At 36.0% G+C, this 27,498-nt stretch overlaps 4 protein-coding genes across 5 annotated transcripts; all 4 read left to right on the forward strand.

Annotated features, from left to right (window-relative positions):
- The first annotated feature begins 1,550 nt into the window (after window positions 1-1,550).
- Window positions 1,551-3,733, forward strand: LOC121148834 (olfactory receptor 4L1-like). 2 transcript variants are annotated; one of them, XM_040969167.1, is made up of 2 exons: window positions 1,551-1,561; window positions 2,803-3,733. In XM_040969167.1, exons 1-2 carry the CDS (start codon window positions 1,551-1,553, stop codon window positions 3,731-3,733), a joined length of 942 nt encoding a protein of 313 aa, XP_040825101.1. The 2 variants fall into 2 exon arrangements, with proteins under 2 accessions (XP_040825101.1, XP_040825102.1); XM_040969168.1 differs by lacking the exon at window positions 1,551-1,561 and having other exon boundaries at window positions 2,798-3,733.
- Window positions 3,734-12,671: 8,938 nt separating this feature from the next.
- LOC121148361 (olfactory receptor 4K14-like) lies at window positions 12,672-13,616 on the forward strand. Its single transcript, XM_040968423.1, has one exon. It carries the CDS (start codon window positions 12,672-12,674, stop codon window positions 13,614-13,616), a length of 945 nt encoding a protein of 314 aa, XP_040824357.1.
- Window positions 13,617-20,738: 7,122 nt separating this feature from the next.
- Window positions 20,739-21,680, forward strand: LOC121148933 (olfactory receptor 4F4-like). Its single transcript, XM_040969310.1, has one exon. The coding sequence runs from the start codon at window positions 20,742-20,744 to the stop codon at window positions 21,678-21,680; it is 939 nt and encodes a 312-aa protein (XP_040825244.1). The 5' UTR covers window positions 20,739-20,741.
- Window positions 21,681-26,571: 4,891 nt separating this feature from the next.
- LOC121148362 (olfactory receptor 4K3-like) lies at window positions 26,572-27,498 on the forward strand. Its single transcript, XM_040968424.1, has one exon. It carries the CDS (start codon window positions 26,575-26,577, stop codon window positions 27,496-27,498), a length of 924 nt encoding a protein of 307 aa, XP_040824358.1. The 5' UTR covers window positions 26,572-26,574.

The following is a 27,498-nucleotide window of genomic DNA, read 5'->3' on the forward strand; positions in this document are numbered from 1 at the left end:
AAGATTAAGTACATGCCATTCATGTTCCTGGGCCAAAGGAATGATTCAATCAACAGGCAGAGAAATATAAAATTGTCTATAAGATGGGGAATTGATGGGCATTTGTTTTCTCCTTAGCTACGTTAGCATCTGTGATACCTCTGACATTAGTCTAATAAATTCTCAGGTTTGGGGAAGGGAAGGCATTACTTATTTTCTTTAAATTTTAATTTCTTTCATCAGCTTGTATTATCCAATATTGAGTACATTAATGCATAAAAGATGGAATGCCCTGTGAGATAACAGATTAATCAAAATGATTTCCTTTAACGTCTTTTAATGTTTTCTGCAAAGAAGTCCTGAATTGTTTTTCAGTACAAATCTGTATTGTGCTGATAAGTTCTGTAACCCTTTAACTCTACTAATCCCTCTTCTACTAAACTGATCCTTTCATCTCCAGCAAAAACAACTTCCAATCCTATTATTTTTATTTATATAGAAGAAACCACTCATAGTACTGATCTTAATTGCACAGCTGTATTATGTCAATTAAGCAAATATTTATTTTAGTTTCTTGGCACTTTGGAAAATTTCCTTAGTGCAACCTAAACTTTATATTTCAATTATCAAATCAATATATGCCTCATACTTTCATTGAAAGACACACAGTGAAAATTCATGGTTACATAGTAACTGAGCATTCCTTATCTTTAGTCCAACATTCTTAGCTCTGCCTGTGCAAAAAATGCACATGTAAAAACCTTGTTTTGATGGTACATAAGTGTTGTCAGAATGAATGGTTGTATCTAGTATACTAGATTCCAGTGCACCTCATTGTAGAATTAAGTATACAGGCATATACTCCTTTGAAATATGCTTTTTAATTAAACGTACAGATTTTGATTAAAAATACTTTTTAAAGAAATATGCTCATACAACATCTTAAAAACACAAATAATAACTATGGTGTGCTACTCAAATTATACATTTTACCTGCTAAATGAAATTATTATTTTTTTAGTACCTGAAGCTTTTCTACCATTAGTATTTAGGAACTGTGGATGTCATGCCTTTAATAAACACTTTCATAATCAGTGGACAATTCCTGCATGATTGAAAATGCCGGAGAAAATGACAATAATGACTGATGGAGCATAGATAATTAGGATAGTATATTAATTACAGCAGATAAAATGCTTTGGAGAACATGACTGTCTTCAGAAAATTTCCAGAGTAAATTGGTCCTTTGGTGTGATTTGGTTTGAATATTTCATAATTAACAGAAAATGCACTTCATTCTAAAGAAAATAAGTCTAAAACATGGAATCTTGTAATTCATATGTATCGCACCTGTACATTTATTAAAATATACAAATATATTGAATATATGTGTCACATCAGAGCCTCTCACACTGTGAGATTCAGAAATGGACATGTGGCTAACAAAAATACCCATAAATAGATGTTGAAAAGACTGCAGATCATATGTTCTTGATAGTTGCTCAGAGAGAAACAGGACTTTAAGTTTAGCTCTTGAGGTATTGGGTTAAGAAATGTCATCAGAACACTTGATGAATTATGAGTCAAAATACTGGACCAGAGTACATATTCCACTCATAGCTCAGTGTTCCATCTATACAATGCAGTTTGTGTATGTGCACTGTATGTGTGTGTGCATTATTAAAAATAGCTGCACATTTGAAAAATGAAAGTTCAGAACAAAAGGACAAAAGGTCCCAATCAAAGCTAAACCCTGATACAGAAGTAAATCAACATCATCAGTTCAATGTGGCAACACACAGAATATGGAAGACCCAGGGCACTGGTCCAGAGTCAAGCTAAACACACAGGACATGTCAGAGCAGACCACTGGGCACAAAATAGCCTCTGAAGTCCAGGAAACAGTCAACTATTCACAGGAAGCTGGGAACTCTTCAGAGTCTTTCCCCACACAGAATACAAACATATAGCCAAAGAAAGAAATCTACCCAGGCTCCCAGGAACAAGAGATTCTGGAAAATAACCAATGACTTCACAACAGAAGTCAGGAGCCTAGGGACCACAGCATCATTCACAACACTGCTCTTCCTCCCAGCCACCCACACCACACCCCACATACACACAAAAGCACACTTGTGTTATCACCAAACACTTCCAGGGAGCTTCATCTCCCTATCATTTGTGACAAGGATGATGAGAACATATGACAACGGGCAAGTTAAAAATTACAGGAGTAAGTGAAATTGGTAGATAGTCTTTAGGGGTGACAGTGGAGGTAAGAATATAACTGACAGAAGAAAAGCGTTGTTAATTTTCTGAGTTGAATACATAGTTTAACTTACACAAGTATCTCTGAGTACTTGAAAGGCTGGAAAGAGAAAATAACATATACTAGGCAATAACAATTTCAGTAAACATGTTTTTAGTCACTTTAACATAATCACTTTACTAGCAGTATTTATTTGACACATTTAACTGTTTCAGCAAGTCAACTTTATGGTTCTTAATTTCATGAACTCAAAATAGAAAAAGAAAGAATACATGTGATGGCACAATTTATCCCAGCAAATTATACATGAATACTTTCAGAAAGAGTTTCTCACATTGTGCTTCTCTGACTGAAAACCACAAAAATGTAGTATTGTCAATGTTATTTTCATTAAATAGGCAATGTCTGTTTTCAAGACTACCTCTTCTCGAATCTGTTGAATCAAATATTCACTTTCTGTGTGTCCATATCTTCAAATGTCACAGGTTCATCACTTTCTCCAGATTATCTTCGTTTTTACAACTTGCTGTGGACTCCTACTAGACAAGCATGAGCAATAGCTCAATGATATCCGAGTTTGTTTTGTTGGGACTCACCAGCACTTGGGAACTGGCAATTTGCTTTTTCTTCATATTTTTGTTGGCCTATGCAGCAATCTTGGCAGGAAACATCCTCATTGTGGTCATCGTTACTTTTGACTCACACCTGCATTCAATACCCATGTACTTCCTTCTTGGAAATCTCTCCTTCCTCGATATGTCTCTTTCTACAATCACAACCCCTAAGATGATCATGGATTTCTTCAAGGAGCACAAAACCATCTCCTTGTGGGGATGCATGGCTCAGATGTTCTTCCTTCACTTTTTAGGGGGCACGGAGATGACTCTTCTGATCGTTATGGCCGTGGACCGGTACATTGCAATATGCAAACCCCTCCACTACACAGCCATCATGAACCGCCGAGTGCTCATGGGATCTCTGCTGCTGTCATGGACTGTTGGCTTTGTGCATACTATGAGCCAGATGGTCTTCACTGTCACCTTGCCCTTCTGTGGCCCCAATGTGATAGACGATGTGTTTTGTGACCTTCCTCTCGTTCTAAAGCTCGCCTGCACTGAGACCTATGTGTTGGAGTTGCTGGTGATTGCTGACAGTGGACTGCTGTCCTTCATCTGCTTCATTCTCTTACTCATATCCTACACTATCATTCTGGGGACCGTGTGGCGTCGATCCTCTGCTGGACTCTCCAAGGCTTTGTCCACACTGTCTGCTCATATCACGGTGGTCACACTTTTCTTTGGACCGTGTATCTTCATTTATGCTTGGCCTTTTAACAGCTTTTCGGTTGATAAGTTTCTTTCTGTGTTTTACTCGGTTGTTACGCCCTTATTGAATCCCATTATTTACACCCTGAGGAATCGGGAGATGAATGCTGCCATGGTCCGACTGAGGAGCCGACATGTCAGCTCCAGGCAGTTCTTCTGACAAATGTAATGATAAATAATTTAATGCAAACTCACACAAGTGATATGCCAGGTGAAGTCAGGTGGCATTTGTCCCATTTGTGCATTTTTATAAGCAATCATATTGTACATTGAAATTACAATGATTATGTTTCCATCACTGTCCCTCCATGGCATTTTTTATGTTTGTTTTTAAAGGATAAATTTTTGTGTAAATCTTCTCCACCACACTTTTACATGAAGTATGAATCCTGTGCTAAGTAGAGAAAAGGCCCAGGCGTTTAAATCTGACCATCAATATGTTTAGGACCCCTTCGCATCATATCAAATTATATTATAAACTCATGTTTTGTTAGCTACAGTTCAAATAACAATATAAAAATAAGTCTCCATTGGTACTTGAAATGGTGTCCATCAATAATAAATACATTCATTTGATACTCACATATTTCCACATATACATCTCATTTATTAACTGCTTTTTCTGTACACAACTTTGTTATTTTGTCTTAAAATAATATCATATCAGGCACAGGGTGTTATCCTAATGCCCAAAGTGCTCACCTTATATGCCCCAGGATCCCATAATTACACTAGTTCATGTCTTGATCGCTCCACATCCCATCCAGCTCCCTCCTTGTGTTCTGGAAAGCAGTAACAGCATGACCCAAAACCCTTGGGACCCTGCAGCAGCATGGAAATTTGTAAGACCCCTAGCCCTGGCTTCAGACCATCTCAGCTCCAGCCATTGCAGTCACATGGGGAGGAACCCAGCAGACAGAAGATCTTTCACTCTGTGTCTCCTTCTTGCTACAGTTCTGACTATCCTGTAATACATAAATAAATATTTAATTACAAAAATATGACATCTATTGTTTATGTGTATAATAGATTTTTCAAACAATATACATTGAAGGTGTAATATTATATCCTGAAATGTCTTATAATACATTTATGAAAGCCAAGGCTAACTGCAGGACTCTTCACTGCTTTGAATTTCTGTACACAGAGAAATTACTATGAGGATTTTATAGCACCACTTCTTCTCAACCCCTCATCATTATGTCAGTGATTTCTTTCCAAATATCATGTTGACCCTTTGCACACCAACTTCACTGATACACATAATTAGTGAATTTCAACTTGACCTCCTCTTCCTTGTGAATAGGGTTTCTACTTCCTATTCAAGGGTTTTTTTCGACATGATTTGTCTCTCTTACAACATACAGAAAGGAAAAAATTTTATCCTTTTCCAGATTAATTGCAGTGATCTACCAATTGGAACTTAACCAAGTAATCAAGTTGAGATCAGTAGAAGCAGCTAAAACAAGCCAGACATTGACAAAACCAATGATTTTAGTGAATCATGAATGGACATCTAGTGAAAACTGTAGCTAATGTGTAATTGTAAATTTAATAAATTCAATGATATTGACTTTATGACAAATTGAATCTAATGTGAGAATTGCCACTTGTGCTCGCTGTGTCTTTACTCTATAGGACATGGGATTAAAATCAGAATTCCATATAATGCAGGCATCCCAACACTGGGAATTTACTCAACCCAAATGAAATCAGCATATGAGTGTTAATTGTATATTCAACGTATTGTAGCTCAATTCACAAAAGCAAAGACATGAATTAACCCAGATGTCTACCAGCTGATGTCTAGGTCAACAAAAAGTGCTAGATATGCACAACAAAATACTTTTTAATTATAGAAAACAATGAAATCCTGTCTTTTGCAACAAAATGGAGGCAATTGGAAAACATTATGCTTACTGAAATGACATAGACAGAAAAACCTAAGTGATACGTCTTCCCTAATCTGTGGTAACTCATGCAGAGGGCAGAACAAATATAATCTGTGAGAGTGAAATCCACATTTTAGAACTTGAATATTGTTTATAACCTTTGCCTATCAAATTGGTAAGGAATTCAGCAAACATCAAATAGAAAAAAGACCACAGTTCCCAGGGCTCTGTACACTAACCTTAGCATTCAAATACAAATTCCTGGCAAATATGACCCTTTTGTCTTTGTCATTCCTAAAATTACTGTGAACTTTGCTGGAATATTCCAAATTGTTTTTGAACCTATTTTACTTGTTAGATTTGGGGTGATGCTGTTAATCTCCATGGAAAGATGAGAGAGAATGAGAAAGAGAGAGAGAGAGAGGGAAGGAGAGAGAGGAGACACTGCACTCCCTTCTACTGGTTAACTCCTGAAATAGTCACATATGTCAGAGGTTGGCTGTGGCTGCTGGATGGCAGAGGTCCAACTGTTTGAGCCACCACATGCTCCAAAAGCCTGTAAAGACAGAAAATGAACATTAAAAATTGGTGTCATGGGTAGAATCCAGGTACACAAATATTGGAAGCTTCTATTTTAACCAGTGAGCAAAATATCTGCCCATGTTGTTTTTTTTTTAACGAGACTATGTGGTCACAGTGAAGGAAAGTGAATAAAAAAAGATCAGTCTGTGATGTATAACTTTTGATCATAATCCCAAACTAGTAGTTAATAATCAAGAAATATCTTAAGATTTTAAGAGAAATCTTAGAGAGAAGCTGTGGCTGAAAAACAAAAATGAAATACAAAACTAATCATGTGTATTCATTCAATGAAGACAATAATCTGAATAACATAGAACAAGTAACTTTTCATTCTGTTCAATAAATGACAAATTTTGATGAATTTTCAATATAAGTCTGATATCAAGTTAGCTCAGAAAAGTAAGTACTTACAAATCACAATCACTGAAAGATTGCTTTCTTATGTTCCAGTAACAGGGATAAAGAGCTGCTAATATTCAACACGGCAACCTAACAGTGCTCAAACAAGAAAAACAATGGAAATGAATGCAAAAAGTAAGCACATACATTTATCATCTTACAAATGCAAGCTTTTCAGTGCCTGAACTGAGTAACACACCAAAAATATCACAAATTATGATCAAGTGGAAAGATGTTTCAATGTTTGCAGATAAATAAGTACCATAAACCACACCAACAGAGTAAAGAACAAAATCCATAATGTCCTCTGTGCATAATATATTCAACAGCGTCCAACATTTCTTCTCTGCAAAAATTCTTAATAGCTTAGTATGTCTGTTTAATATTATGAGGTTAGCTCAAAGAAGACTTCACCATCTTCCCTCAAGAACTAACAAGAAATAAATTACATCAAACTCTAGGACCCTTTTTAACCAGTTTGGCATGATCAACCTTAAAAAAAAAACAGCAGTTATTCTTTCTTCATAGGGGTATACAGAAAATTTATATACCTAGAAATATATTCTTGAGCACAAAGAAGTGTTAATACATTTAAATATAAGTTCATACAGAGATTGGTACACAGATGTGAATGTATCTTTATTTCTAACAGTAAAAATCTGGAATCAGTTCAAATGTCTCTCAGTAGATAAATGGGTAACATAACTGATTATGTACATGCAATGCAATACCCTAAGGAGTATAAAGGAATGCATCATTGATACTAGCAGCATGATAAAGATAAAACTATTCTATTCTTCTCTCCTCTATACAGTTCTTCTAGATGAATAGATGTATATATGTGCATATGTATGTATATATATATATATAGAGAGAGAGATTGGTTTTATATTTTGCATGAAGGTTGCCTTATGTCAGAAAGAACATGTAGCATACCAAGAAGTGAAGATAACAGTAAAATATTCATCTCTACTCCTGAATGAAAGAGGGATTCCCAATGAAACTGTTAAATATATCTTGACAATAGGATGCTGCACACTCTACCATTGTCTATAATTACTATGTCATGATACACTAAAATAGAATGATAGGTATGTGACTATTGCTTAAAGACTATACTAATGTAATAATATAGGGGGGAAACAGTGGGGGGAATGATAAATGGGGAGGGTTGTAGGGGAAATACCTGAGCCTATAGAATTATATCATAAAAAAACTAAGAAAATGTAATTGAATGAAAGAAAAAAGATCAAAAACTAGCAGAGATACTTAGTTCTATTTGCATAAAACTCTAGTAAATGCAACAAATAGAAAATAATGCCAAAAATCAGTTGTGTGGGAAGGTAGATGTGTAGAGGGAAGTGAAAGCGTTGATTTAGGGACAAGTGGCCTTGGGGCTGAAACCAGTGCTAACCCTCTTGGCTGTGATCCTTTTACAGATGCATGCATAGATCAAAGCTAACTAAACAAATAATTAAATATGGACAATTTAGCACTTTGGGGTTGTGCCACAATAGAGCTATTTTAAAACCTAAGATTTCAAAAATAGCAAATTTATTTTAAGCTAACATCAAGATTCTTGTTCTTGTGATCATCTAAATAAAATAATTTTAACATATAGTGTATAATTTCTGGGTCCTCGATTAATCACTATATGGAAGTAAGTCAAGGAACTGACCGAGATCTTCTGCCTCTTTGGATGGTCAAGACATGCATTAACACACTCCAACACTACCAGTGTTTTTGATGGTGTCTTCAATTCGTACCAATCACAATATCCCTTCCTATGTAACTCAAATTATAATATTAATTAATCTGATTATATAAATCAAGATCAAAGATCAATATTGCAGAATATATATATCCCCTGATATGTGCTGACCACCAAATAACATCATAACTTTTCTTAATGTTCAATGCCTGCCTGATACATATAAAGTTTCTTATTTCCCTGACCTAATTTTCAGAATATGAACATTTTATCTTATCCTTAACAAAATTCCCACGAGATGTCCAAGGCTAATTATTTCCACAATTCTTGCTCTTTTCAGAGAACAGCATTGGAAAAATTCCACCCTAGGGACCTCTTCAGATGGTGAATATAGGTCAGGCTAAGGGAAAGTACTTCCACAGACACTGTCTCCATCCAAAAATGGGCATGTTTCAAGAACACATCACAAGAGAAGACTAAATGAAAATCTGCTCTTAAGAAATTTAATGTTTAGTAAGTCATCTCACCACTCTCATATTATTTTTGAACAAATCTTTAGAATATGTCTCTGGACTATTGTACTTATATCCAATATGTTTGTTTTTCTCTGCTCTCTTATTCCTCCTGGCATTTCTATCTTATTAATAACAGTACACACATGAAATGAATGCATTGCCTTAGCGATGCTTTCAGAGTAAAAATTGCATGGGGAAAAAAAAAACTTTGCCATATGAAAACTAATAAGAAGGTTTGCTACTGAATGGGAAGTAATATTACTACAGAATTGGGATTTAAAAATACATCCGAAAACAAAGCAAGACAGAACAAGTTAGTGGGAGTAATTTGTACTTTCTGTGTACCTTTGAGAATTTCCCTTAGGCAATTTACTAAAAAGCATGAGTCAAAATTTGTCTGTGTAAAAACATTAATGTTGAGAATCACTTATAATATTAGGCCTATTATAAAAACAATATGCTGGAGATCACTGCATGTTGCATGCGATGAGCACATTTTATCATTTTTGTACCTCTAAGTCAGCAGCACAACCTGTCTTCTCTAATTTTTCAATTTCCCCAATCCTAGAATGAACATTAGTCCTTTTGTGATCATTCTCCCATTGATTGCTTGAGGATTCTGAATGTGCTTTGATTGATTGTCCTAATGTTTCTTGTAGATTCTCTTAAAATAATATTAACTCCCCCAGAGAAGAACAATATAACAGGTGAAAATGTTAAACTCTTATAAAGTATCACATCTAATGTGGTGTTTGCATTTGTACATCTTATAGATCTCTAAGTAGGGGTATGTTGATTTAGACAAAATACTAATAGATATTTTAAATAAAGTTAATTGCATTTATCTTGCAGGCAAAGCTCTCAGCTATTCTATAAAATTGTTTCCAATAAGCCTCATAAAACTTAATACTTCAAGATTTCATTTGATGAAGGGAAAGAAGAAAAATAGCATTTGTTACTTCCCACTGAGTACTGAAGGAGCTGGTTCATTCCCCAAATGACCATAGTGGCTCTCTCTGGTCTAAGCTACAGACTGAAGCCCGGAATTTCACTCAGAGTGCCTGTGTGAGTGACTTGGTCCAAGTGCCTGGACCACCTTCTATTGTCCTCTCATGCATACTGGCCAGGAGCTGAATCAGAAGCAAAACAGCCAGAACTCGAATCAACATTCCTATATGAAATGCCATCATTTCAGACAACAACTTAGCTCACTGGCACAACATTAGACCCATATACGCTTTCCTCCCCATATGCTTAACTCACTTTCACAGTACATCTATTAGTAAGGAAATGGATGCTGTAACAGATAATCTTGAGGACACAGGGTCAATAAGCACAAAGTAAGATTCCAACCTATATTTAAATAATTTAAAAATCTGAGGTATTATCCTTAGTTCTCCTACTATTGTTTAATAGTAAGAGTGTGATATCATTGAGTAGCTAATATATCAAATATTAGCAATTTCAAAACTAATAAGAAAGCATTGTCATTTCTTATTGGTTAGTTCCTCCCTGGAAATACATGAATTCATTCTTTAATAAATTTCTCTCCCAGCCACAGTTAAAGCCCCTGTTTTCCAGTTAGCTATCCTCTGTCTGTGGCTCAACAGGTAATTAGTCATTGATAACTTCTCCTAGAAAAACCTGTGATTCTGGGAAGAAATTCCAAAAAAAGTCAAGTTGTTCCAATTTCTCAAGAGACAAGAATATATTGATGGTAACATCAGAATCTTTTCCATAAAAGTTGAGCATTTCTTTTCTACTTTATCTCAGCAGTCGCACTCCAAGGTATACTTTGCTTACCCAGGTATATAATCTATTCTTATCTTGGAAACAGAACAATGATAGATAAATAGGCAAACACATAATGTTTGATCAAAATATGTTACTGTTTTAAACCCTGGATATTTCCCAGAATCCATATATTTAAATGAAGGCAAATGTTTTTCATCAAAAAATTTGGATTCTAAGATGGTAACATTCAGCAAATCAAAATTCAAGCCTGAATAGTGTTTTACCTTCATCTGTTTCCGCATGGCTTGTCTCTCCTTTTTTAAAAAAGAATTTTATGTAAAAAGAACAGATTTCATGTATTTTATATATACAGCTTTAATAATGTAATATTTTGTATAAATCCTCCTCTTTCCTTTCTTGCTTTTCTATTAATTTTTTTCAATAATGTACTTTGAATTTACCTTACAATTACAAGCTTAATCCTGCTCTAAATGAAGAATTCATTAGGTAGAAAGTAGAAAGACCACTGTCACTGGACATATTGATAAGCACTATAAACAATAATCAGATCTGAAGATGTCAGTTTCACACATACACATTACACTTTCCCTAATCCCTTTGTTTTATTATATTTTACTGTGAGTTCCATCATATTACACAAGATATTCTCATAAATGTGTAATACGCCTGGCATCCTGCTGTAGGACTTGATGTTTTTACGGTATCACACTCAATATTTAGCATCAAATTACTAGACATTTCCCTTCATGCACCTAATAAGCTTATGTTTTAACGCCATTCCCTATGAACATTTGAAAGTCCTCCATTTCATAAATATATTGACATGATGACTTAAATGCAAAATCAGGTATACACTTGTCATTTAAAGTGATTTTAAAAGTTCATAGAAGGGCTTGGCATAATGGCTCAACTAGCTAATCCTTTCCTTTCAAATGCTGAGATCCCATATGGGCCCTAGTTCATGTCCCAGCTGCTACACTTCCTATCCAGCTCTGTGCTTCTCCTCTGGAAGAGCAGCAGAGAATGGACCAAAGCCTTGGGACTCTGCACTTGTGTAGGATATCCAGAAGCTCCTGGACTCCTGGCTTCAGATCAGCTCAGCTCTGACCATCGCAGCCACTCAGGGAGTAAGCCAGTGATTGGTAGCTCTTTCTCTGTCTCTTCTTCTCTCTGAAAATCTGATTATCAAATAAAAATAAATGTCTGTTTTAGAAAGTTTATAGAAAAGGGGATTTAAATATAAGGGAGGGTTGGTGCAACTTTTTGGAAGCCATACATAGTTTTTCGTTGAATGAATTTTCCATTAAATCTTTCATGTTAGTTACCATGTAGTTTTTCTCCTTAAGTCCCAGTATGTGCTTTACAGGGAAATGCTAAAAATTTCATTTTATGATATACTACAGAAATTCAAATGAGGACTGAAGAAATTATTTTATATATAGTAAAGAGGCTCTTTAATGCTGTATCGTGTCATCTGTTATTTCATATTTGTCTTTCTAAACAAATTGCTTATTTTTAAATTTGGCATAGCTATTGCTTATTAATCCCCCCCCCAGACTCTTCTAAGTGGATTAGCAAAGTGAAACTGGTTTCTATCTTTTTTTAAAAAATTAAAAATTTTCAGCTGACTTTCTTTCATCTTCATTCCCTTCAATAATTTCTACTAATACAAATGCAAAAATGCATATTGCTGTCTAAACTTTGAAATCCTGTTAGAGTTAGAGGAATAGAGCTAAGTACATTTTGGGCAGCACTTCTCTTCACAATTGTTATTTTCTCTCATACACACATACTAAATGTCAATTATAGGAACAATTAAGTTGGGGTACATAGTTGTGGAACAGTAGATTAAGCCACAGATGTGACAAGAGCAACCCTACCTCAGAGTGCCAGTTCCAATTCGAGCTAACCCAATGCCAATCCAACTTCCTGCTAATGTTAACTAAGAAGGCAGCAGAAAAATGGTTGAAGTAATTAGGTCCCCACCAGCCATGTGGGAGAATAGGATGAATCCCTGCTTCCTCGTTTCAGCATGGCTGAAACATACACCTGGCTGTTGCAGTCACTGGGACAATGAATGAGAAGATGGAAAAGCAAGCTCTCTCACTATCTCTCTCTCCTTTTCTCCCTCTGCTGCCTTTCAAATAAATGCATCTTAAAAAATAATAAGCTCTCTTTTTCATCCCACTGACTGCTAAGTTATCTTTTTCTCTAGGTTAACTCAGCAGACACGCAGAATACAACATGGATCATGGCAATGAGTCTGCAGTGTCAGAATTTGTGCTTCTGGGACTTTGTCATACATGGAACATTCAGATTTTACTCTTTGTGATATTTTTGATTACTTACATATTTATCATATCTGGAAATATTGCCATCATGACCTTGGTCATCACTGACTCCCACCTCCACTCCCCCATGTACTTCTTTTTGGCCAACCTTTCTTTTGTTGACATGTGGCTCTCCTCAAACACCACACCCAAGATGATTGCAGACATTCTCAGGGAAAATAAGACAATTTCCTTTGGAGGCTGCATGTCCCAGATCTTCTTTTCACACTTCATTGCAGGACTTGAGATGGTAATACTGGTGATAATGGCCTATGATCGCTATGTAGCAATCTGTAAACCCCTCCACTACTCCACTGTTATGAACCTGCAAAAGTGCATTGGGTTAGTGCTGACTGGCTGGACTGTTGGCTTTGTGCACGCTGTGAGTCAAATTATTGTACTTGTACAGCTGCCCTTCTGTGGCCCCAGAGAAATAGATAGTTTCTTCTGTGATAGACCATTAGTGATCAATCTTGCATGCATGGATTCCTCTAACCTGAAAATTTTAATGAATGTTGACTGTGGAGTTGTGGCTGTTACATGTTTTATTCTGCTCCTGATATCCTACACGTATATTCTTCTCAATGTTCACCGAAGCTCTAAGACTGGAGCATCCAAGGCCCTCTCTACCTGCACTGCCCACATCACCGTAGTGGTGCTCTTCTTCGGACCCTGCCTCTTCATCTATGTGTGGCCACTCAACATCACCTGGATGGACAAATTTCTTGCTGTGTTTTACTCAGTTATCACACCTCTTTTGAATCCAATCATTTATACTCTCAGAAATAAGGAGATGAAAAATGCTATGAAGAGATTCAGAAGATACTACATGGATCCTAAGGGAAATACTTACTGCTGAGAACAGAATCCTTGCTTCCTGAGGAATTATTCCACTGTTAGTCTTTCTATGCCTTCAATTAGATTTTTTAAAAATCTGAGTGATCTTTGTTTATTACTTTTTGTTCTATTTTTGTTTTACAAAAGCATGCATCTGACCTGCAGGGTAGCACTTTTATTTCTCTTTAATGTTCTATCTAACTTTGAAGAAATTATTGCTCTAATATTGGCAGCTTCTGTCAGAATTCCTCTTTATCAGTTTTCAAGAGGGAGTGGGATTCTTCTTTTTTATTTTAACCTAACCCACTTTTCAAATATACTAGGGAAAATCAAGTGGAAAAAAATTTAAAAAAAATAAATTAAAGTGGTGAACTGCAGAACCACCATGGAGGCTACTTTTGTTGGAATTCATTCAACAGATGTAACAAACTAAATTAAAGCATCTGCTACTTTTTTTGTTTGTCTCAGTCTTACTAGTAAAATTTAACCTTTAATTTTTTATTTGTGTTACACACTGTAGTATAGAGTGAAAACCATGGTTTACATAGTTAACTTAGAATGAAGATCATCTTTTACATGGTTAGCTATGAAGCTGTCATACTTAACATTTTCAATGATTAGTACCACTTCCCATCCAGCTCCTTGCTTGTGGCCTGGGAAAGCAGTCAAGAATGGCTGCTTCAGGAAGTTCCTGGCTCCTGGCTTCGGATCAGTATAGCACCAGCCGATGCAGTCACTTAGGGAGTGAATCATCGAATGGAAAATCTGCCTCTCTGTCTCTCCTCCTCTCTGTATATCTGACTTTGTAATAAAAATAAATAAATTTTTTTTAAAAACAAAAGAAATATCAGTGTTTACCAGAATTCATAGACAAGGAATAGAGAGAACCCTAAAGAAAACCATCAAATGACAGTTGTGTGTCAGGATCAATAAAAAACATCCCACTATAATGCTGGTATCAATGGTGGGAGGGTTGTACATGTATATAACCATGGGAGCAATATTATATACTGTATCTAAAATGATGAATCTAAATACTTGTATCAAGAAACCAAGAAAGAAAAGCACATATGAATGATACTGCTTTTTACACACCAATGACCATTTCTTGTTGGGGTTCTCATTCAGACTGGATTGCCACTGTGACTTTTCACTTGCTAATTTCTATATTGTCAGATGCATGGTTGCCTAGTACCTACAGCTAGTAATTAAGAAGACGTGACTCCAAACATGCTGGTGGTTCCTAGAGTAATGGGTGCTGCATCACCAAGCTTGGCTAATAACAAAGACTCCTTACTACATCCTAGACTTGCTGGCATGATCTCTCTCACACCCAGCAACAAAGTGTGCTTAGGGCTAGAGGCGTGTCTTCACTCTCTTGAAAGTGATGAACTTTTCAAGGTTGCACACATAGGTCAAGAGTAAGCAACTTGTACACTGAATTATACTTCATTCTTCCATAGTTTTAAAAATCTACACTAAAAAGTACTTTAAAGATATTATAAACTAACATCAGTGTTGTTTTAAAATCTAGATATACTGATCATTTAATACCTAATGCATAATTGTCTGGAACTCCATTTAATAAGATACATTACTGAAATAAAACAGTAAACTAATCAAGATTTTCTTTTTAAAAAAAGTTTATTTATTTATTTATTTATTCAACATTGCATTATGTGACACAGTTTTATAGGCACTGGAGATTCCCCCCGCCCCTCCCATACCCCTCCCCCCCTAGTGGATTCCTCCACCTTGCTGTATAACCACAGTTCAAGTTCAGTTGAGATTCCTTCATTGCAAGCATATACCTAGCATAAAGTCCAGCATCTTATTGTCCAGATAAGTTCAGTGGCCTCTTGGTCTGAAGGTAGAGCTAACAGAGTAAAGTTCCAGTCAGTTAAAAGTCCCAACAAAACATCAGCATCAATATACAACGTTATGGACTTAATTGACATAGTATTGAGTAAACAATATGTTAAAAATAATGCAAGTTCAATTCTTCAAAACATCTGGGTTGAGACAGTATCAATGACAGGTTCAAAAAATAACAAACAACCAAACAAAAATTACAGGTTAAATCAAGGCAAACATGTAGTATCTAACCTTTTGGGATTCGCTCATTTCCCTTAGCACTATAGTTTCCAGTTGGGCCCATTTAGCCACAAAGAACTACATTTTGTTTTTTTTAATAGCTGAGTAGTATTCCATGGAGTAGATGAACCAAAGCTTTCTTATCCAATCTTCTGCTGATGGGCATTTCGGTTGCTTCCATGTTTTTGCAATTACTGATTGTGCTGCTATGAACATAGGGATGCATGTTGGTTTGTCGTGAAACAGGTGTTTTGGATATATTCCTAGTAATCAAGATTTTCTATCCATTTGGACAACCATGACATAAACTGGGATACTCCAACAATCTCAGGGGGGTTTGTTGGTGGTTTTATACCACACCAACAGTACTTGATTACTTTAGCAACTGAAACTGAAATGTCAACTGCATTTCCTTAAGTGGCTCAAGATAATTTAACACATCTGATTTTCACAAGATATAGCCTTAGTGTCCTTATGGGGAAAGCAACTCAAAGGAGACAGACTGTGTTGGTTCTTGTCTCATATGAAGAAAGAATTTCTGTTAAACGAAGTAGTGAGCAAAAGCAAGATTCGTTGACTCAGAAGACTGCCACAGTGGCCTGCAAGTGGGAGCCTTTGAAAGAGAAAGATGGAAAAAGTTAATCAAAAAGGACTCTCTTAACCAAAATTTAGGGGAAAAAGATATAACAGAGCTGCTAACAATCTGAGGTTAGGGACAAAACCCATGAAAAGGGTCGAATTGCAATCCTGACTTGTCTGCCTATTAAAAACTAAAAACTATTGGAAGGTGGCATCAATAACTTTCACTTATTCTCAGGATGAGCAAAGCTCAAAAGCGTGAAATCACTGCTTCCTTGGTAAATTAGTAAGACTGGAAAACCAGAGGAGTGGAATTGCTATTTTACATCCCAAAAGGCAACTTCCGGGAGAAGCAAGTATCTTGCACACTATTAAAGACATTCCCCTTTATTTCATCCCCACCAGGGACCTGGCCCTGTCTGCATATTAACCCGTCTAATTGCTTAAGGGACTTATCATCAGAAGAATGTTTTTAAAAACAACTATTGTTTACTGCTAGACTGCTTCATAGGAGATTTTCTTCTCTCCCTATTCTGATTTCCAGAAGATGCCATGATTGCAATTATTCTTAACAACAAATAAATCCCAAAGAAATGACCAAGATCATTTTCTCCATGAACCTTGCTCTGTTCAGCAAGATCCGTTCAGTCCTGTTAGGTAATTTCACTCCAGGGACCTCTTTGGGTGGTGAATATAGGTCAGGCTGAGAGAAAGCACATCCACAGACACTGCCTTCACTCAACAGGGACGTGTCTCAAGCACACATCAGAAGACAGAAAGAACTAAAGGAGAAACTTTGTGCTTAGTAAGTCATTCCACATTGTTTCTTTCAGATGATTCTTTTTGTTGTTGTTGTTGTTCTAAAGCATTTATTTGCTTTTATTGGAAAGTCAGATTTACAGAGAGAAGAGACAGAAAGATCTTCCATCTGCTGGTTCGCTTCCCAAGTGGCTACATTGGCTGCAGCTGAGACAATTTGATTCCAAGAGCCTAGAGATTCTTCCAGGTCTCCCACACAGTGCAGGGTCCCAAGGCTTTTAGACCATCCTCTACTGCTTTCCCCAGCTGCAAACAGGGAGCTGGAAGGGAAGTGGAACAGCTGGAACAGGAACTGGCACCCACATGGGATCCCAGTGCATGCAAGGTGAGGACTTTAATCATTGGGCTACCATGCCGGGACCTGAGATGATTCTTAAAATCTTTCCATGGATCTTTTTCACACATATTTTGGTAGTTAAGAATGATTTCTTTACATTCTGGAATTTTCAATGAGCAGTTCTAAGATTCTCTCTTCCTATTCTTTTCCTTCTGGAATTTCTTGACACTCTAGCAGTGATGCAATAGCCACCAAAATCCGTGGCCTCAGAGATGCTCTAAGGGCTACTTTGGGAAATCCAAGTCCTTTGGTGGCTACTTGCCCTGCACAACTTTCCACTTGTGAATTTTTCCCTTTCATTTAAGACATTGATCTCATCTGCCTATCAGACAGCAATGTATGTAGTACAATATAACTTTAAAATACAAGCCTTTAAAAGGGGCTATTTTTGAGTGAGAAGGTATATTACCAAAGAAGTGCATATTACAGTACATATCTGAGACAAAGGAATATAGCATGGGTGAGGAGGGAGAAATCTGGTACCTATTCCCTGTTTACCATCCATTGGATCTCTCGGGTAATCTGTCATATTCTCTGAGGAGAGTCTCTGTAAAATATAAACACTGAGGATATTATTCAGGAGCAGTGTTATAGAAAAAAACTTACAGAAACATATTGCCTATGGATAGGGTGAATGTTTTACTTCATCTTTTCACGCTGTAAAAGAGTGACACAATTTTCCAAAATATAGGATTTCCAAAGAGGGTGACAATGTTATTAGTTTCTGGATAGCAAGTATCAGGTATTGACATATTTCTTGCACCATACATCCCATAGTATGATTGCACAGATGCATGGTAATTAGAGAAAATGTGCCAAGAGAAATTTTATTTTTTTTTCATTTATTTATTTATTCATTTTTTTAAAAAGATCTATTTATTCTTTTTTTTGACAATCTTTACATAGTTAATTTGCGTAAAAAGGGTCAAGGGCTACAGGAAAGTGGGTAAGACTATTATTTCCATATTGCTTCCTTCATGTATCTGAGGTAAAGGGAGATATTGAGGGAGAAGCCCCACCCGGTTTCCCACCCACCCCAAGTCCCGCATGTCAGGAGGGATTTTAAAGAAAGTTTTATCATGTATCGTTTGCTTAAAAAAGTTTTTTGGCTATATAATATTATTTTTTACAAGCTTGAAAAGTTGTTCCTTTTAAATAAGCCCTAATTAATGCAAGATAGAATACATAATATTAACTGCTATTCACAGAATTCTAAGTGAGTACTATGTGTTCTGATTCACCTCCAAATTCATTCATTTAAATGTGCTGTTTTATAAAAGAAATAGGAGAGGAAGATGTAGCTTTACCTTCAGGTGAAATATTAGCAACAATAAATTTTCAGCCTACATTTAAACTAGTTCATGGTCATTCTGTTAGTACTTCTAAATAATAGATGATATTAGTAGAGCAATCAGTTGGTTTCATATTTTAATTCTATTTACCACAAACTTTTGAAAACAGCCTCATGTAATAATCAGCTATTATTACGCAGGGTTAATGAATACCAAACTTCTTTTTTCGTGGATATTTTTCCTAGGAATGTATATGTTCCTCTTTTACCAAATCTATCTCAAACACATTTGAGGAATTCGACTTTCTAATAACTCTGCCATTCAATACATATGGATGTAGTTATTAAAATCTTCTCCCAGAGAAGATTGTACTAATAAGAAAAAGAGTGAGTTTTAAGAAAAAGATCAGATTGCTCAAGTTCCCACATCCATCCATCCCAGACCCCCCTCTGCCTGCACTTCCCACAGCACTCTTGATATTCTTTAGATCCCACCTCACCATCTTATGTGTACCTGATTAGAAACACTTGGATAGACAGATTCCTTGCAAAATTTATTCTGTCATTACACTGTTGCAAATATTCTGATGTAGACATCTGTGCTCTGATGAAACATGAATATATTTTGAATAATATCAGAATATTTTCTTTAGAAATTAGATAAATTTTTTTCTATTAGGGAAAATGTTTATTTGTATATTGTGGAATATTGTCTATCTCCTTCGCAATAGCAAGCTTGTATTTCTGTAGAGCTTTTATTCTCATTGCCCTTAAAAATTCTTCTGATTTCTCAGTGTAAGGAAAAGGGAAAACCATGTTCATGATGAAGTCATAGTCTCCATTGTTCCTTTGCTCTCCTGGGAGACACTCTGGAGATTTCAAAGTAAAAAAGGAAACAAATGAAAATTTAAATAATGCCAAGAGAGAGAAATAACAAAGGCAAAGGCAAAACAAAAAAATTGACAATTTTCTTACCAATACTTACCTCAAGAAGAATTCTCAGTTTTAATTAAAAAAAGATCAATATGAGTAATATGATTATTATACCTAAAGTTGAATAATTAGAAATCATTTAGCTTTAACCTCACGTCCATCCTCTACTAGATCAATACACGTGTATTGTTTTCATCCTACTAGTTATGTCACGTATGTATTAAATGAGCTTCTTCATTGTTTCTCATAAAACTAACACTGTCATATGTATTATCGAGGGGGTAAAACGAAGGTTTGATTTTATAATACATCATAGAAGAGGATAATGAAGAGCTGAAGGACTATGCACAGCATAGAGAAATCATAATGTTATGTAATGTCATTAGTACTGTGTTGTAATATTTGTTCAGTTTGCTAAGTAATACCAGTTATCTGGGACTATATCCCACTAAACACATCAATACCTGGAATCAATGAGTAATATTTTATTCTTCATATCCTGTGTTACGATTTCATATGTAACAATGGAACAGTGGTGATTAATACTAGCTGATAGTGAAATTTTAAAAACTAATGAAATTCACTAAAGTTATATAATTGTAATCTCTCTCTTTCTCTATCTCATCAATACAGTCAAAATAAATACTAGTATTTTCAAACTGCAATTGAATACCTGTATCTGACACCTAGAAAAGTGAAACACTGCAGACATGGGACTACTGTAATTGACCTGATTCAAGCGACTTACAGTGGATGCTGTTGGTGTTCCACCTAGATTCTTATTTAAACGCGAGTGGACTGAATCTATTCTCTAGGGCAGCACAAAATCTTTTTAATATATTCCCACAGTCCTGCTTCCATTATTCCATTTTTGTTTGATTTACATAATTTATCTCCCATTCTGTTGTTTGGAGATTCTACCGTAATTACATAACTTTATTGTCAGAGACTTCTTTTCAGAATTATGCATGATACTTTCATATTTGAATACTGAATTTCAATGTGAAGCACAAATTCCAAATTTGAGTTTTCTTTCTCAGCCCACTAAGTAATAATGTCATATGCAGTTACTATCAGAGGACAAACTGAATAAAATGGATTTAGGAAATCAGTCTACGGTGTCAGAATTCGTGCTTCTGGGACTTTGCCAGTCATGGAACACTCAAGCCTTACTCTTTGTGATATTTTTGATGCTTTATCTGCTCATCGTGTCTGGAAATGTTTTCATCGTCATCTTAATCATCACTGACTCACATCTCCATTCCCCCATGTACTTCCTGCTGGCCAATCTGTCCTTCGTCGACATGTGGCTTTCCTCGGTCACCACTCCTAAGATGATCGCCGACTTCCTCAGCGAGGATAAGACCATTCCCTTTGGAGGCTGCATGTGCCAGGTCCTGTTTGTGCATTTTGTTGGAGGAGGCGAGATGGTGCTTCTAGTAGTAATGGCCTACGATCGCTATGTGGCCATCTGTAAACCACTCCATTACACTACCATTATGAGCCTGCAAAGGTGCACTGGGTTGGTGGGGACTTCCTGGACCATTGGCTTTGTGCATGGTATAAGTCAAATTGTGCTTATTGTACAATTACCCTTCTGTGGCCCCAAGGAAATAGATAGCTTTTTCTGTGACAGACCGCTGGTAATCAAGCTGGCTTGCATGGATACCCGTAGTTTAAACATTTTCATGAATGTTAACTGTGGGTTTGTGGCCATTACTTCCTTTGTCCTTTTGTTGATATCCTACACATATATTCTTCTCACCGTCTGCAAAAGCTCTAAGACTGGAGCATCCAAGGCCCTCTCCACCTGCACTGCCCACATCACTGTGGTGGTGCTCTTCTTTGGGCCCTGCATCTTCATCTATGTGTGGCCTCTCAACATCACCTGGATGGACAAATTTCTTGCTGTATTTTATTCTGTATTTACACCTCTCTTCAATCCAATCATTTATACTCTGAGAAATAAGGAGATGAGAAAATCTATGAAGAGATTTAGAAGCTGTTACACAGATTCTAAGGAATACACTTAGGGCCAAGAAATCTAGCAATCATTTGTAAGAGAATTTTACAATTAGCTCAGTTAGTTAATATCCTATTATTTATGCTCTGAGAACTAAATAGATTAGAAATTCTGTGACGAGGTTTGGATGCTAATGCATGACTCTGAGGAAATATTTGCTGCCTAGAAATCCATCAGTCTTCCACGGGAAAATTATCCCTTAATCTTTTTATGCTTTCAACCAGATTAAAGGAGGCTCTAAGTTCTTTATGCTTCTTGGTTTTTTTCATACACAAAGATAAACTTCTATCCTGCTGAAAAACATTTTATTTAATTTCTCTTGAACTTCCACAGAACAATCTTGGAAGCACATCTTTCTCTAGCATTAGCAGGTGTACTCAAAACTTTCATCTAGCTTGTCAAGAAACAACAGAAAATCATTTTTTCTTTAATTTTGTATCTTATTCTACTGATAAACAGAAAAGAGAATTAAAGAAAATGTTAGACTGCAAAGGCAATACATGTGGAGGCTTCTTGAATTCCATTAATTCAATAAAGGTACAAAAGCAAATAAATGAAACTTAATGCTACACCTTTGGTTATCTCAGTTTCACTGGCTATAATTAATCTTTACTATTATGAAAGAAATCCTTCCTTGGCAACAAGACATCCGGTACAATAGAGCTTAAAATTATGGGTATGCAAAACAAAAACTTTGTTGTACTTAAATAGATACTTAAACAGGAACTTAAGCCCTTACATAGTTGGACCATCTCCTTCTGCTTTCCCAGTTGCATTAGCAAGAAGCTGTATTACAACTCGAGGTGCCAGCACTTGAGCAACTACACGGAGGGATTGCTGGCATTGCAGGACAACGACAGAACTCACTGTGCCACAATGCCACACCCCAATTTATTTTAAAAAATGATGCTAACTTTTAGTAGGGTTTACTTTCTGATGTTGTACATCCCAGTAGTTTGGACATATATATAATATTTAAGTGGTTTTACTGCCCTGAAAGTTCTCTGTGTTATGGCTATTCACCAGACTGGAGACCTATACAGTTGGACAAGATGTTTTCTTGGTATATACCCGAGAAAGGATTAATAACTGATGTACAAAAAATTTAAGCAACTCAATAGCAAACATACACACACCAAGCAATACGCACAAATGAATAGTAGATTTTAAAAAATCTCTCAAATGATGGCAAACACATGGCCAAAATGATATTTTAAAAATCATTCACTATCATCCACTAACAATCAAGGAAATGCAAATAAAAGTCAAATGAGATATCACCTCACTACAATCACATTGGTTATTATCAAAACTATGAAAGTGATGGTAAGGATTTGGAGAAAAGGGAATCCTTCTTCAAGTGTCTTTAGCACAATCGGTACAGAAAACAATGAACAGATTAACATATAGTAAATATGTTATAAATACCCATCAGTGCTCTTATCTTAAAGTCTAAAGTTATATTAATAATTTAAAACCCAGAATCCCAGTTAATCAGAAATATTATTTTCTGTAATAATATGAGAGAAAATGGTGGGAGGGGAAAACAAGGAGACAGAAAGGGCAGGGCAAAGGGGAATCCTTACACCTACAAAACTGTATTATGGAGAACAATACAAATCAGTTTTAAAAAAGAAATTATATTGAAACAAGACAATAAATTAATTTACTGCTACTTGGACAGCCAAGGCATGCATGAGGAAATTCACTCGATATCAGAGGCTCCTTGGTGATTTTATATCAATAACAGGACACAATTTCTTCTACCAATAAAACTGAAATACTCATTGATTGCATTATGTAACTCAAAATCAGATAATGCATTACAATTGTAGACGCTGTATCTTTAGTATTAGCATCAAAAATATTTTTAAAACCACTTGTTTAGAGCTGGAACAATTCACATGAGATTCTCTTTTCCTATTCAGTTTTCCAAAAGATGCAATGATTGGAATTATTCTTAACAACAAAGAAGTCCCAAAGAGATGACCAAGATAATTATTTCCATGATTCTTGTTCTGTTCAGCAATATCTGTTCAGTCCTGTTGGATAATTTCACCCAAGGGATCACCCCACGCTGTGAACATATGTGAGGCTGAGGGACAGTTACACAGCAAAGGACATATCTAAGGCACACACCACAGGACCAGACTAAGGGAATCTGATCTTAAAGAACTTTGTGCTTCGTAAGTCATTCCACCTCTCTGATTCTCTTCTTTAAGATGATTCTTACAATGTTTCTATGGATACATTTCACACATGTCTACTTTTCATGGAATTAAAAATGACTAGTTTAAGTTTTGGCATTTTCAGAAAAAATATTCTGAGATTTTTTTCTTCCTGTCCTATTCTTCCTGGATTTTCTATGATCATTAGCACAAGGGCAATCACCACCAAAATATACTGTCTGAAAAACTTGTTCAGGTCCACCTTGGGAGACATGGGGTTTAGTGGCCATCTGAAATAAGTGATCTCTGATTAAACAAGCCTTCTCATTTAAGATAAAAATCTTTCACAGCAGGAGAGCATAAAACATAAACTATGGAGATGAAAAAAAGAAGAGTAAACATGAATAATAAGAACTGATAATATTATAGGAAACTATCTGCATATTCATATTTCCAAAGTTCAAAAATAATTCATTAAAGCGTTCATACAATGCAAATATGATCACAAAAAAAATGTTTTTGATCATCAGCGTATTTCACAGACGGAATGGAAATTGGTAGTTAATTAAATGAGGTAAGTAAATAGAAGTTCATTAGCAGAGTTTCCAGTTTGTGATTCTCTCTACTTTATATCTGAGGAACGCAAGGTTAAGAAAGAGTAATAGAATTTTCCCAAGTTCAAACTAGCATGAGTTTCAAGTAGACAGTAGAATACTAATTCTGATAATCCTGTGCTTTTACTTTGCATTACTTTTGGCTAAAAAATATTCTTTGTATTCTGAGTTTCTTTGGGGAAAGAACATGTCTAAGTCACAATATAAATATATGCTCAAGAGGGTAAAACACATACCTGAAAATAAAGGAAGGTAGCTTGAGCAAGTGGGGCACTTTCTCCCCATTACCTCATTAAATGAATATCTCAATAAATCTGTTCAATTATCTGAGAACATACATCTCATAGTAAAATACAAATAGGGATGGACTCAGACAATTTAGTGGTATTTAAAGAGAAAAGTACAAATGGAAAGTCACTGCATTTAGAAGGTATGAAAAGTTTGTTTCACATCTTCACACTCCTAAGAGAATAGTTTTTGTGTTACAAGTGAGAATTACAAAGATTCTTTAAAAGAATGCTCTATGGCCTCCTTGAGGTTCCATTTACATATTGGTAACTTTACTTGAGAGAAGACAGATTGAAAAGTTATTTTGACTTCTTAGAAAACAAACAGCAAGTACAACCTGCTCCTTGCATCATACATTCTGTAAGGTGGCTGAGTGTGTGTATGTTAATTTAGAGAAACGTTCCCAGTAACTGTTTTAAAGAAAATGTGTCATACATAACTGGATGATCAATCATGCAGATGAACACTATTATCTCCAATGAACTTAAAAACACTATTCTTTTAAATCAATCATAGTTGATCCAGGAGAAAACAATATTATGATTCACTGTGTTCTAAATGGGTTTTTGTGTGTTTTGATTTACCTTCCCATCTGTCAATTTCAATGTACTATTTTACAAAAAACAGAACAAAAACAGAAATAGGGTTAGCTTGGGATAACAAGGTCAGATCACTAGTAGAATAAGTTCTCAGCCTGCATCTGCAAATAAAAATTTATGGTTATCCTATAATTCTCCTAAACATTGGTTTAAAAATAATAGAATAAGTATATAATTTCATAATACTCACAGAAAAGGTACATTACAAAAGAATCATGTGTGCATTCCAAAACTTTTCCATTAACATAAACATTTCAATTCTGTTTGAAGTTCCCTTGTGTATTCAGTCTGCTGATATTATGAAATATTAGCAAAAGCAAAACTGATAAACATTACTCCTTTGTGAGTTTTCCTATAGCAATGCACATATTATGAATGAGCAAATTCATGCCAAGCGCAGTTGGAGTCCTTGTTTTACAAGTTTCTTTTCTATCACTTATTCAATGGGTACAGAATTAGTCATTGGAAGCTTTTGAGTATTGGTAAGAAAAACTGCTTTAAGAAAAAGTTCAGACTGTGCAGGTTTTCCAAACAGATGAGTCGAACACCCCTCCTTTTTACAAGGTCCACTTCACAGTGGTGCTGCTCCTCCTGGGTTCCTACATCACCATCTCCGTGTAGCCACTCAACCTCACCTTGGGGGGCGAGTAATTGCTGTTTTAAAAATTCAGTCACTTACACTTGGGAAACAGAGACATGAATATATTGTGAGTAGTATCATTATATTTTCTTTAGCAATTAAAAAACTTTTTTATTGTATTGGATATATTTATTTGTAAATTGTGAGGCTATTAACTATGTCTTTGTCTGCAGCAAAGATGTGTATAATTTCTGTAGGAAAGTTTTCCTTCTGGTTTGTCTCAATCAGTGCTTCTGAGTTCTTAGTATGAGAGGACTAATTTCCAGGACACTACAATCTTTTTTAAGCATAGTTCCCGCAGCCCTGGCTTCTTAATCTCGTTTTTGTGAAGTGGACAGTGCAAGCTCATCTCAGGCTTGACTTCTTTTAGATTCAGTCACAGTCAATTGTAAGTTAATACTTGGGGTACCAAGAATCAAGAGCAAAGGAGCTTTCATTTGTTCAAAATTTCTGTTTACAGCTAATCTTTACACTCATTAGATAGATGTTAACTTTCGATGTATACACTACACTCTAAAAATTAATGCTTCCTTGCCATCCCACTAACAGATAATCTGTCATATCTAGGTGACTATAGAGGACACGACTGAATCAAATGGATCATGGAAATCAGTCCACGGTGTCAGAATTTGTACTTCTGGGGCTCTTCCATTCCTTGAATATTCAGGTTTTACTCTTCGTGATATTTTCCACACTTTACATCATTATTGTATCTGGAAATATTGTCATTGTGATCTTAATCATCACTGACCCTCATCTCCACTATCCCATGTACTTCCTGCTGGCCAATCTGTCCTTCGTCGACATGTGGCTTTCTTCTAACACCACTCCTAAGATGATCACAGGCCTCCTGCAGAAGAACAAGACCATTTCCTTTGGAGGCTGCATGTGCCAGATCTTCTTTGCCCAGTGCATTGCTGCACTTGAGATGGTGCTTCTTGTAGTAATGGCCTACGATCGCTATGTGGCCATCTGTAAACCACTCCATTACACTACCATTATGAGCCTGCAAAGGTGCACTGGGTTGGTGGGGACTGCCTGGACCATTGGCTTTGTGCATGCCCTCAGTCAAATTGTGTTTATTGTACAGTTACCCTTCTGTGGCCCCAAGGAAATAGATAGCTTTTTCTGTGACAGGCCACTGGTAATCAAGCTTGCCTGCATGGATACCCGTAGTTTAAACATTTTCATGAATGTTAACTGTGGGTTTGTGGCCATTACTTCCTTTGTCCTTTTGTTGATATCCTATACATATATTCTTCTCACCGTCTGCAAAAGCTCTAAGACTGGAGCATCCAAGGCCCTCTCTACCTGCACTGCCCACATCACTGTGGTGGTGCTCTTCTTTGGGCCCTGCATCTTCCTTTACGTATGGCCACTCAGCATCACCTGGATTGACAAATTTCTTGCTGTGTTTTACTCTGTGTTCACACCTCTCCTAAATCCGATCATTTATACTCTGAGAAATAAAGAGATGAGAAATGCTATGAAGAGATTCCGAAGCTACATGTGTTCCTAG

This window comes from Ochotona curzoniae, unplaced genomic scaffold (assembly GCF_017591425.1).
Source record: "Ochotona curzoniae isolate NIBS_2020 unplaced genomic scaffold, NIBS_Ocur_1.0 scaffold_4701, whole genome shotgun sequence".
NCBI classification, from domain to species: domain Eukaryota; kingdom Metazoa; phylum Chordata; class Mammalia; order Lagomorpha; family Ochotonidae; genus Ochotona; species Ochotona curzoniae.